The sequence below is a fragment of the Limulus polyphemus genome, unplaced genomic scaffold, assembly GCF_000517525.1.
Source record: "Limulus polyphemus unplaced genomic scaffold, Limulus_polyphemus-2.1.2 Scaffold278, whole genome shotgun sequence".
NCBI lineage: Eukaryota > Metazoa > Arthropoda > Merostomata > Xiphosura > Limulidae > Limulus > Limulus polyphemus.
The window spans coordinates 78,818-90,833 of NW_013665888.1; the positions used below are offsets into that span (position 1 = coordinate 78,818).

The 12,016-nt window shown below is 29.9% G+C and overlaps 1 protein-coding gene across 1 annotated transcript in view; it reads left to right on the forward strand.

Annotated features, from left to right (window-relative positions):
• Positions 1-12,016, forward strand: part of LOC106456983 (serine/threonine-protein phosphatase 1 regulatory subunit 10-like) — a 98,370-nt gene that overhangs the window by 76,148 nt on the left and 10,206 nt on the right. The window contains exons 4-10 of the mRNA XM_022382792.1: positions 5,417-5,503; positions 6,476-6,660; positions 7,413-7,508; positions 8,620-8,674; positions 8,719-8,879; positions 9,968-10,189; positions 11,617-11,765. Of these exons, the coding sequence (XP_022238500.1) occupies positions 5,417-5,503; positions 6,476-6,660; positions 7,413-7,508; positions 8,620-8,674; positions 8,719-8,879; positions 9,968-10,189; positions 11,617-11,765 (955 nt within the window). The remainder of the gene's footprint in view (positions 1-5,416; positions 5,504-6,475; positions 6,661-7,412; positions 7,509-8,619; positions 8,675-8,718; positions 8,880-9,967; positions 10,190-11,616; positions 11,766-12,016) is intronic.

A 12,016-nucleotide genomic window follows, 5' to 3' on the forward strand; every position in this document is an offset into this window, starting at 1 on the left:
TTACCATGTATTGGCCTTTTTGGGAAAACATACCTCGGAAATGCGTGTTCGTGTTTGAATTTGTTTTATAACTCGAACAGAAATTATATTCAGCTTCGATGCTATTTTTAGAGATTGAATCACTGTATTGTACTTTGTGCTAGATCATATTTCAAGCTAACTTAGTACAGAGTGTAATAAGCCATTATTGGGGGGGATCCATTTAGAATTTTGGTGTTTGCTCAGCAAAATACAAGTTGAATACATATTTACTAGTATTTGTACTATTAAAACGTTATTATTAGATAAGAAGTCTTGTTAGAAGTTAATTTTCATCGTTCACTGTTAAAATTAAAAGTTGAAGAAAAGGTGTTCCCTAAAAATAATTTGAAGCTATTCAAGTTTCCAGCTAGGTGTAGCAGTCAGTGTTGTCTTTCTTCTAGACCATTAATAATTTTTGTTTTAAAGTTGGTCTCAACTCTTAGGCTCACGAGAGGTTTGCTGTGAGTAATTTGTATGTATCGTAAGTGATGTTGGCAGCGTGTTTTTCAGTAATATGGTTTGTATTAATATCGTCCTAGAAAGGTAATCAAATTTATGTATTTTGATTATAATCTGATTTTTCCTAACAGTCGTTTTAAAAAAACGTTTGATCGAATTATTCAGTGTCCACGAGTTAAACTTGTCTTCCACTCTGAAGAACTTGTACTCATGTCTCGAGTTATAAAGTAATATTACATAATTCAAGTTTGGTATTAACGAAATGTGAAAATCTAGGTCATGAAGTTTATAAATAACTCGTGTTATAGATAATAATAGTATGATCCTGACATTAAATTAACATCAGTTTACTTCCCCAATAATAAACCGTTTGACTGAACCATTTTTCCTAGATAGCATATAATACAAGTGGAAAGGCAAAAAATAATTTTGATTTGAAAATTAAATAGGTTCTATGCTTTGTCAGCAGTGGTTAAGAATGGTTATCTGCTCGTAAATTGAACTAATGTGTGCTTTGTTGTGGCTGTTATCAGTGTCATTAATACTGTATAATTACCATCATCTAACGCCATGGTCAGTTTAATTAAGATAGTAATAACAGTTTAGTTTTTTTATTTAGAATAACACCCACCACTCCCTCGGAGTTCCAGATCAAGGTAAATGTGAAGCAGTTTGCTCTGTAACATCCTGTAAATAGTTATAAATAAATGTTTACTTATTAACCAACAGTTGTGGTCTCATCTTTTTTCGACACTAATGCAATCTTTAGATTAACAAGACACTCCAAAAATGGAACAAAATATTCATGCTGAAATACATTTCCACGACATATTTTGTTGTTATTAAATGCAGTGTGTACACAATTACATATTATTAAACATTAGGGCTTTTATTGTGAATTGGCCGTATTTTAAATTATGGGGCTAATGAAATTTAACTTTCCTGATAAAAACGGTTTCGTGAAAAACTACCAGCGATTTTTAAAATATAATGATTACTGGCGAAAAATTCAACTATTTTACACTGTTAATAAGAAATCGTATTGAACGAATGATCTTTACACGAGTATTAAAACGTGTAAAATTTGTAGGATTTAAAAGTACAGGTGAAACATGTTTGCCATTAGTGCTTAACGAAATGAAACGCATTAAGCATCGCAATGTAAACACAACTCAAAAATATTAACGAGTAGGGGCATAGTACTTCGTGAGTACGTGTATCTGTACGTAAACCCGTCGCACCACAAGTGGTTCAGTGGTAATCGTCTTTGATGTAAGAAGGTTGCGCGTAATGACATCATTCGTCACGTGACAAGGGGTGATATTCTAGTGGCGAGTTCACTCTCCAATCAGTGTGCAAATAGTGAAAGGATTCTGTGAGAAGTGAAATGTCAAACTGAAAAGCTAAACCTAAAACTTGTTGCTCTTGCACAGAACGTACTTTATTTTACGCCATGTCTTAGTGGCTTGGGTGTTGTGATTATGTCTTTTGATGGAGGAGTTGAACTAATTAAATTTCCATGACAGAATAAAAGTGTTTCATTTCGCTCCTGCGCATAACGTGCTGAGCTTTAAGTAATGACGGGAATAGGGAGTGGGGTAAATGTTGGCTGTTTTGATTACATTATTTGGAAAATGAATTGAACTGTTTGAATTTCATTCACTAATGTAAAAGGTCTTGTGACATTTTATCGAACACTTCTTGACTTGTTAAACTGTGCCCCGTTTACTTTATATCAAAACGATTTGTTCGTGTCAGAATTGTATTCTGATTTTTTAAAGGCTGTTTGGTTAATTTTTTGTGTGAGTTTAAGATCGCCCATTAAAGGTTTGCTTTCTCTAGGTCATTTCACAGAAAACAATACATCCACATGAAATAAACATATTAAACTGAAGTTTACATGGATTTATTTAACAAGTATTCACTGGCGATTATTTAATAATTCAACTAATTAAATTTAGTGATATAACATTTACAAATGTCAACACATTGTTTTATACGCGCTGGTAACATTCAAACTGTACATGCTTTAAAAATGACAAATTTAGGTCAACAACACGGTTGAATTCTAGATTCAGTTACGGAAGCTATTGTACATATAAAGTATCATTCGAAAAACTGGCTGTGTATCATGATGATGAGGCTATTGAAACTTCTCAAAAAGAAAGGTTATTGACAAAACGGTGACATTGAAATGCTGTACATTTGTTTACATTGTTAACTAGCAAAGTACGAAAGCGAAGTAGGTTTTTAACTAAACTGTGTGTTGGCTGTTTTAAAATAGTGTTTGGAAAATATGTTTTAATAGTTCCATACCTTGGCTCTTTGTAAATATCTTTATGGTAATTCGCACTATCGATCATTAGTTAACTCTTCAGTAGTGTATAATTTAAGGCGCCAAACTTTCTACCAAAATCCGGTAATCTTTTGAGTCTGTTAACGCGTGTTTAATTGAACAATTTGTTCGAAAACTTTTTTAATCTAAGTACGGTGGGAGTATTAACAAGCCTAAACAAGAGACCAAGTTAACATGTATACTTAAAAAAAAAAATGGGTGAAACACAACCAGATCGTTTCACAAATTTAAAACTAATTGGCGAGAGAGAGAGCATTAGTAATTCATTAAGAAATTACCTCTGTTACACCAAGTATAACATATATGTATTAAGTTGTTAAGGAATCAACGAGGCACAAGCTTTGGAAGTAGAGGGAAAATACTATGGATATCAGAATGAAAGGCTTGGAAAAAGGGTCATTATCCTGTTGTTACATGTTTGGCTGGGGAATATGCGGTAGTTAAACTAATAGTGTTAAACACATTTTCCCTTAATGTATTCTGAAAACGTTTGAAAATAGTACCTATTTTTAAACGTTTAAATCAGATGAAATTGTTTGGGAGGAGGAAGGGGTAAATATGCAAAAAAAAATATGAAGAGATAAAACACATTTAACGTTTGAAAATTGTAATTTTTATTTAGCACAACGTCTTCGTAGTACTTTTCATTATATCCCGGTGGAATTCGGATTCAACAGCTTTTCGTTTCAGTTTTTTTTTTCCCCGAATGTGTTTGTGTGGCGTCGTAATCCAACCTAAATTAGTCCACTAACCTGTTTACGCGACTCGAGGCACGATGGGGTTATTAATCGAACATGTGGGAAACTCACGACGATCACGAAATGGGTAAGAGTGTGAGACTGTAGTGGCTCGTTTCGACGTGACGTTTTAAGAGGAGCGTCGTACTGACGTCATATTAATGATTTTATCCGTAGCCAACATGTAAAGTGTACCTAACTTGTTGAATATAAAAACTACCTTAAATTAATATTTGGACACTTGAAGCATTGTTATAATTATTTCTGTTACTCAAACAGACATTATTCCAGAATATATTTACAACGATTCATAATATAATTAGTCTTGTTCACTCTCATATCACGAAATTTGAACTGTGACATGTGTTTCTATCAGTCAGTGTTGTACACATTTGAACAAACATCTTCGTAACTGTCATTTATTTGATACATCAACAATTAATACAACCCGCGAGGGGGGGGGGTGTAATTACATACTAGACCAAACGTGGAGTAACGACCTCGAGATTTTGAACGTGACAACATTTTTATACATCAGAATTGAAACAAACCAGGTTTTGTGAAGCGTTAACGATTCGACAGTTATGTTATTTGCCTTATATATACATATATATCTAGTGAACTCAAAATTTCTAGTAGTTACAGGTTAAAAAGTACTTTCCTTTCTTGGTTTGACCTAAATTATATGCATTACATTGTACAAGGGCGTGGCTTAGTTATTAGTAATGCTGGGATCGTGAATTCGAAGGTTCATGGCTCGTGTCCCCTTGCCGTATAAACTCTTTTTGTGGGTGCATTTCCGGACCGATAGTCAAATCCCACTGTTGGAACAGATAAGAGGTGATGGTGGGCGATGTTAATTAGTTGTCTTCTTCTTATTATTAGTTAGTATCGCTATTCACAGTTAACTTTTGTGTATTCTTGCGTAAAATTCTAAAACAAATGAACAGTTATAAGATTGTTTTTATGTAATTTAAACACGAATGTATGAAGGTAAAAAAGAAATCTACAGGCGGAAGTACAATGATCAAATATAAGGTTTCATTAGCCAACAAGTATGCGAACTTGTGGGTTAATAAAACCATATATTTTAACGACGTACTTCGAAATTAATGAGACAATAAAGAAAGTTCTTGGACATTAAAAGAAATGATTGTTTTAATTATGATGTCTTATGCACAAACTCACGTATATATATATATACATATATATGTGGATTCCGGAAACTACTATATCGGATTTAAAAATTAATCCAGAGTTTTGCCATCTTTCCTTTATAATTGCTGTAAAGTGCACTAAAGAGACGGAGATTTTTATTATCATGGTTATACAATGAAACTTATATAATGCAGTGTATTATTATTGTACTTCTTTCGTTTCCAAAATTCATTTTTAAACGCGACTCTTGAACCATCTTCTAAAGTTTGTAATTGAATAATTTGTGCATTGAAGTGTGACTGGACAGTGTGAACTGTGAAGTTTATATTTTGATAGCATGTATGTGTTTAAATTATATTTATTCTTTGTAGTTAATAGTTCTGTGTAGAATTAGGGCTGATTGATTTGTGTGCAGAACTGGTGTTATTTGTTTACAAGATCAAGTAAAGTTGTGTCTGGGTGTGACAGATGATTCTAATATGTATATTTTGTGTAGTAGCTTTTTGTATTTAAAAATTTGATATATTGGCCTGAATATGTTTATTATCTTATTGAATAACTAATATCCCTTTTTGATTATAGCATATTTTGGACAAAAAAGAAACAGGATCAACATATGACCTTATATCATTGGCATTTCTTGTTTGGATGTGATTTTAAATCTTTGATTTTTATTTACTTACAGCCTCATGAAAAAGTTTTCCAAAAAACTTGTCAGTCGCTGTGTGTACTGCAATGTCTTGCGATCAACAAAGCCAGAAATTCTTAGCTTGTAAGTATACATCTGTAACCATGTATTAAGCTATACTCATAAACTATTTTAAAATATTAAAATTGAATTTTAATAGTTTTCACTGTATCCCTTTCATTACAAATGCTTCTTCATATGGCATAAGTGTTGAAAAGGTTCTGAGTAATTTTGCTGCTAACTGTTGAGGACATTGTGATTGTAACTCGTTAATCAAGATGAATTAAATAATAAATAGTTTATATCTGTTTTAGAAAATTAGTTAAATTTAAGTAGGGCTGCCACATATTGAAAAACATAACCAAACTTTCATATTGGAATACAACTGTCCTACTAAATTTAATTTGGTTTTGGTATTTATTTCCAGTTTCGATGAATGCCTTTATTTTAATTTGAACTTCATCACAACTAGCATTGTATTTTGTTTATCAGCATCTTCTTGTTCTTTAATATAAAATTTGGTCTTAATAATATTTTAAATTTCTTGATGACTATTTCCCCTATAATTCATTAAGATTTCTCAAGTATTGATGGTATTTTATTTCCATTATGAATGCTTGTATTATGAATTTCACTTTTTTCCTAATATCTAATTATCACTTATGTATGTATTCTTAAATCCTAATATAAATTTCTGTATTACTGATAATTCTGTTTTGAGCATCTTTCTCTACTTCATTTTAAGTTTCTTTGTAAATTATGTATATTTTATATTCATCTTTTAGTATCAATGTCTGTGTTTTATTGATATTTTAACTGTGACATGTTTGTCTTTGGAGACTTTTTGAAGAATTTTAATTTATTACAAATTGTTTTTTATGAATGTTTTAATGTATTTAGCATAATTTTAAATGTATTGATATGTTACTCATTACTTTAGTGTGCTGCCCATGTTATTTTCTTATCTATTTTTGTATATTGAACATTTATTTAGAAGGATATTCAATACATGTATATGGTACATCTGGATTGTTTTGTATGGAATGTTTTTGATAGGTTTTTAAATAGTGATGGCTGGGGAACTTTAAATCATTGGATTCAAGATGCGAAGGATACAGAAAATTATGCTTTTGTTTTGGAGCTTCTGAAGCTATGCCATTTATTGCCTATGACAGTAGAAAGACTTAAGGAAAATAACACTGCAAAACTTGTGAAGTCGTTAACTAAAAGCCCAAATGAAGGTTAGTTTCAGCATCTTAGGGCAAACTGTTAGCTGTAATGTCTTTACAGTCTGGTTTCCAAATAAAATGTAGATTTATAGTTATATAAGTGGTGAATTCATTAAAGTATTGTTTTTCTTGCTCATATTTTAGTTATTATTACAGTTAATAAGGAAAGTGATTCATCCTAAGTAAAAAAAAAATTACTTGGTCTTTGACCATTAGCTAGCCACAATGCATTTGGTTGTGGTATATAGAATTACATGTTTCATAAAATAAATTCTATTTATATGATTTTGTATTGTAAGAAATGTGTTTATCAGAAGCTCAAAAGCTCTACCATACAATATATAAATTTATGACTCTGAATTTTTCAAGAAAACCCAATGTTATATTTATGAAACCTAAGCTGGTGACCAACTTTAAAATCAAAATGTGCTTCATTTATTTTAATTCAATCCAAGGATTTTTTAGATGATGCATTACTTGTTTATGTTTGAACATGCATTATAATCAACTGGAAAACACAGTTGTTGTCCATATTGGATATCATCAGTGCAATGTAAATTATTATAAGTTTGATAATATAATACAAAATGAATATGTAATTAAGATTAGTTTATACATTTAAGCAGAGAACATAGGTTTGCTTAAAAGAAGCTTAGTAGTCTTTATACATGCAAATGATTACAAATCTGTATGTTTCTGTGTTCAATAACCAATACCTTTATTTAATTTGATTGTCTTTTTTAGTAATTAATTTCTTTTTCTAGATATTAAGATATTAGCATCTGAAGTTGTTGAAGAATGGATGAAATTAATCAAAGGAGAGAAGGCTGAGAAATCTGAGACTGCTTATGAAAAATTAGGTATGTTTTATCTATTCTTATTTAATTATATTTTATTCAGTTTATTCTGAAAGTTAATAGGAAAAAAACTGATAATGATTGATGTTTGAAATTATTCAAAGAAAAGAAGTCTGAGGCTGCTAGTGAAAAATTATTATGTTTTATTTGTTTTTTATTTAATTATATTTTATTTGGTTTATTCTGAAAGTTAATAGGAAAAAAAAACTGATAATGATTGATGTTTGAAATTATTCAAAGAAAAGAAGTCTGAGCCTGCTTGTGAAAAATTATTATGTTTTATTTGTTTTTTATTTAATTATATTTTATTCGGTTTATTCTGAAACTTAATAGGAAAAAAACTGATAATAATTTATGTTTCCTACAACGTAACATTATCTGCATAATTAATTTGAAAAATTGTGAGGTCACAATTGCCTAATTTTTATTAATCTGGAATTCAACAAATTAATGATCGGTTTGGATAGTTTAAATTATTTTTCCAGACACCTGTTACCTTAATGATATATTTCAACCAACATTTTGCTGTTTGATTTCTCATTGTAAGAATGCTATCATGTCTAATTCATCTAAACAATAATCTTATTATTTAATTTTCTATTGTAACATTTTTTATGTTTAACCGACTGTTTTAGTAATCTCAATTGATGATTTTGCATCATAAAATATTTATTGTCTAACATTTTGCTGTCTTTTTTTTTATTTGCAAACTCCAAATCACATTTCACTTAAAAGATTTAGTTAAAGATATTAATATTGCAATTTTACATTTTCATAAAGTTACATCACAAACAAGCTGTAGGAAATACAGATGTCAAAAGTAAAAATGAAATTTTGCTGTCATTAAACATTATTAGAAAATTTTCTTTCATAACAGATCTTTCATATTAGTTGTATTGTTTCATCTTTTGTATTTTATAAATACCACAGATGTGGGGCTCAAGTTATGAAAAAACCTCAGTGATAAAATTGCATAATGTTATTTGCATTATTTATTATCTATGAAATGCATATATATATATTTCCATTTTAATGCAGGTTAATTTAAAATATTTTTTTGAAACTTTTTTTTTCCTTTATTTTTGTTTAACATTAAATATTCATATTGTTACAGAAAAAATAAAAAGAAGAAAAAGCGAGAAAAAGAGCAAAGCAAAGTCAGAGAAAATAAAACTGAAAAAACTGACAATAACCATGAAAGATTTAAAATAAGGGAAGAAAGTAAAGAGAAAATTCGACTTAAACAAAAGACTGTTGATAATAGTGATCTTGAAGATGTAAAGCCTATACTGTCAGAAGAACCTCAGATTAAGAAAGCTAAGACTGACAGACCAAAAACAGTGAAAGCTTACCAGACAAGGTTCCGATCTACAGGTAAAGACTTGGTTTGTTTCCTCTCCCTTCTTATTAATTGTGAAAATGTAGTTTAGATTAACCCTGGTGACCTGACTGAATCCTTTAAATACTTGGTTATTTAACAGGTATACTTGCCTTTGTTACAGGATTTTTTAAGATATAACAAATATTTGTATTACCTAAAGGTGTAACGTAACAATTTTATTGTCATTTATTTTAATGTTGTAAAATAACAACAGAGAATTTAACCTTAAATTATTGAAAAGTTATGTTTTGGGAATGTTGAATATATGGTTATGTGCAGTTGGCAATTTTTTTTTTGTTATTGTAAAATTCTTACCATATGTCTTTATAATAACTCAGTGGGCTTTAATATTACTAGATTATTAAGCTTAGATTTGATTTGAAATTTATTAGAGATTGCTTAAACTAACTGCTTGAGATTTGAGTTTCAACTAAGTACCTTTCTTCCCATTAAACTAAGGTTGTATGAACTAAAAACATTTCTTCCCATTAAGCTGAGGTTGTATGAACTAACTACATTTTTCCCATTAAGCTGAGGTTGTATGAACTAACTAAATTTTTTCCCATTAAGCTGAGGTTGTATGAACTAACTACATTTTTTTCCAATTAAGCTGAGGTTATATGAACTAACTACATTTTTTCCCATTAAGCTGAGGTTGTATGAACTAACTACATTTTTTCCCATTAAGCTGAGGTTGTATGAACTAACTACTTTTCTTCCCATTAAACTAAGACTGTATGAACTAACTACCTTTCTTCCCATTAAGCTAAGATTGTATGAACTAATTACATTTCTTCCCATTAAGCTAAGATTGTATGAACTAATTACATTTCTTCCCATTAAGCTAAGATTGTATGAACTAATTACCTTTCTTCCCATTAAATTAAGGTTGTATGAACTAACTTCATTTCTTCCAATTAAACTAAGGTTGGTTGGACTGAATATTTTTCTTCCTATTGAGTTAAGATTGTTTCAATTAAATACTTTCCCATTGAACTGAGGGAGGCTGCCTCAACCTAATACATGTTTTCCCCCTCACCAAACTAAGATTGCCTCAGCTAAGTGCATGTCTTTCCTGCAGGCTTAGAAGAGGCTACTCCCTTACCCAAAGACGTTCATAAAAAAATTCCTACAGTAGACAAAAGTGCTGCCGTGGCTGCAGCTAAAAGTGCTGTGAAACGATTAAATGTTACTAGGGAAGTCAAACCTCCAGAAAAAAGGATAAAACCTTCAAGTCTGATTACTGCAGTGGAAGAAAACAGTACAGGCCCTGGGATTAAACTGATCCCTCCAAAACCAAAACGTACGTTATATATTTCCAGTGTTAAAACAAATAACGCATTTTATATTTTTCCAATTTTGTCTGCTTATATTTTCTTGATTAGATAAGACAATTTTATAGAAATATTATGATTTTTTCTTTTAGTGTCCAAGTAATTGCTGAGCCTGTTATCAGTATAATAGAAACTGAATATAAATATCTTCCTCTTTATGAATGCCATTTCGCATTTTTCATAAAAGTGCCTACCTTATACTTAATAATGTTAAATATTCTTCGTAGAAATTATTATTTTTTTGTTCCAGGACATAAATAATATTCTTTTCTTTCTTCATGTTGTTTATCTATTTGCCGTTCATTATTAGTAGCTTGTTATACACACATATATATATGCCATTTGTCTATATGAACATCTCAAAAGTGCATTAGTAGCAACCGTTACTCTTCATGAAGGTTTTCTTCTTTTTGTTGTTGTTTTTTTGTAAGAGAAATAAACTATATTCCGTGTAAAAGTGGCGTTATTTTGTTCAGAACCGGTCTGTATTCTTCATAATATTGTTTTCTTTGGAAGCAGTTATCTTTTTTTTTTTATAAACTGAAGTTGTAGAAAGATGCTTGCTTTCTAATCGGGAACATTCGTTATTATTATTAATAAAACCAATTTAGAGTATAAATCTTATTTTTGATAAAAGTGCAGTGTAGGTATACATTTTTTAGGAAGTTTTCTTTATTGTTCAGGCCTTTGTACAGTTTCATCAAATGCTTGTTTTATTTCAGTTTTTTTTTAGTGATACGTCTTTATGAAGATACTTGTTTTGTTTTTAGCATTGCATTTTATTTATGAAGATATTTTTATGCTTTTAAGGGATACTATTTTAAATTTTTTAAGCAGTCTATATTTGTCATAATACTTGTTTTGTTTTCTTTTTTTGTGATAATATTTAAATATTTTATGTGAAAAACTGAAAACAGAAAGTGACTCTGTGACTAAGACTCGAACCTGGGTTCCCCTGGTTAGCTCTACCACTGAGCTAATCAAGAGTACATATTGTTCCCATCAGTGTTCACTTATAAAGCCTCTTGCTATTAGTATGATCACTGTACTACTTTATGATAGATACAATGACTAAATTTTATAAATCTATGATAGACTTACAGTTATTTGTTTAAAGCAACTTGGAACCAGTGAAAGGGTAATATTATTATATTGTAATAAATAGTATTAAGTATTTTATATGTAAACATGATTAATGAAAAGTTCTTAGAGAGTTTTTTTTCTTTCAGTTCTCTGTAGTTTAGGCCTTGGAATTTGCATATTTTGTCTCATTTAACAGTACATCTTTCTCCGAACATTTGTTTTGTTTTATTTTTTTGGTTATACATCTTCATGAAGAGACATGTTTGTTTTAAGAAATATGTTTTCTTTATGAGGGCACTTGTTTTGTTTCTAGCGGTTCATGTCCTTCATGAAAGTGCTGGATTCATGGATGCCCTGGTTGCAACTCCAACACCTACACCTCGTAAAAAGAAGAAAGCAACAGCAGCATCTAAATCCCCAACAACTCCTCCATCTCCTACAACTAATCCTCCAAGGTTTCAGGTTAGTCAGAGGGTATTTCATGCTACCTTTTTGTATATTTAAAAAAAATAAGTAAATAAATATATGAAAATGTCTTTCATGAAATATATATACTGTATTCTGTGTAGTATATATATATATACTGTATTCTGTGTAGCATATATATATATATATATATACTGTATCTGTGTAGTGTATATATATATATATATATATATATATATATGTATAGTATATATATATATATACTATACTAGTAAGTAATTAAGTTT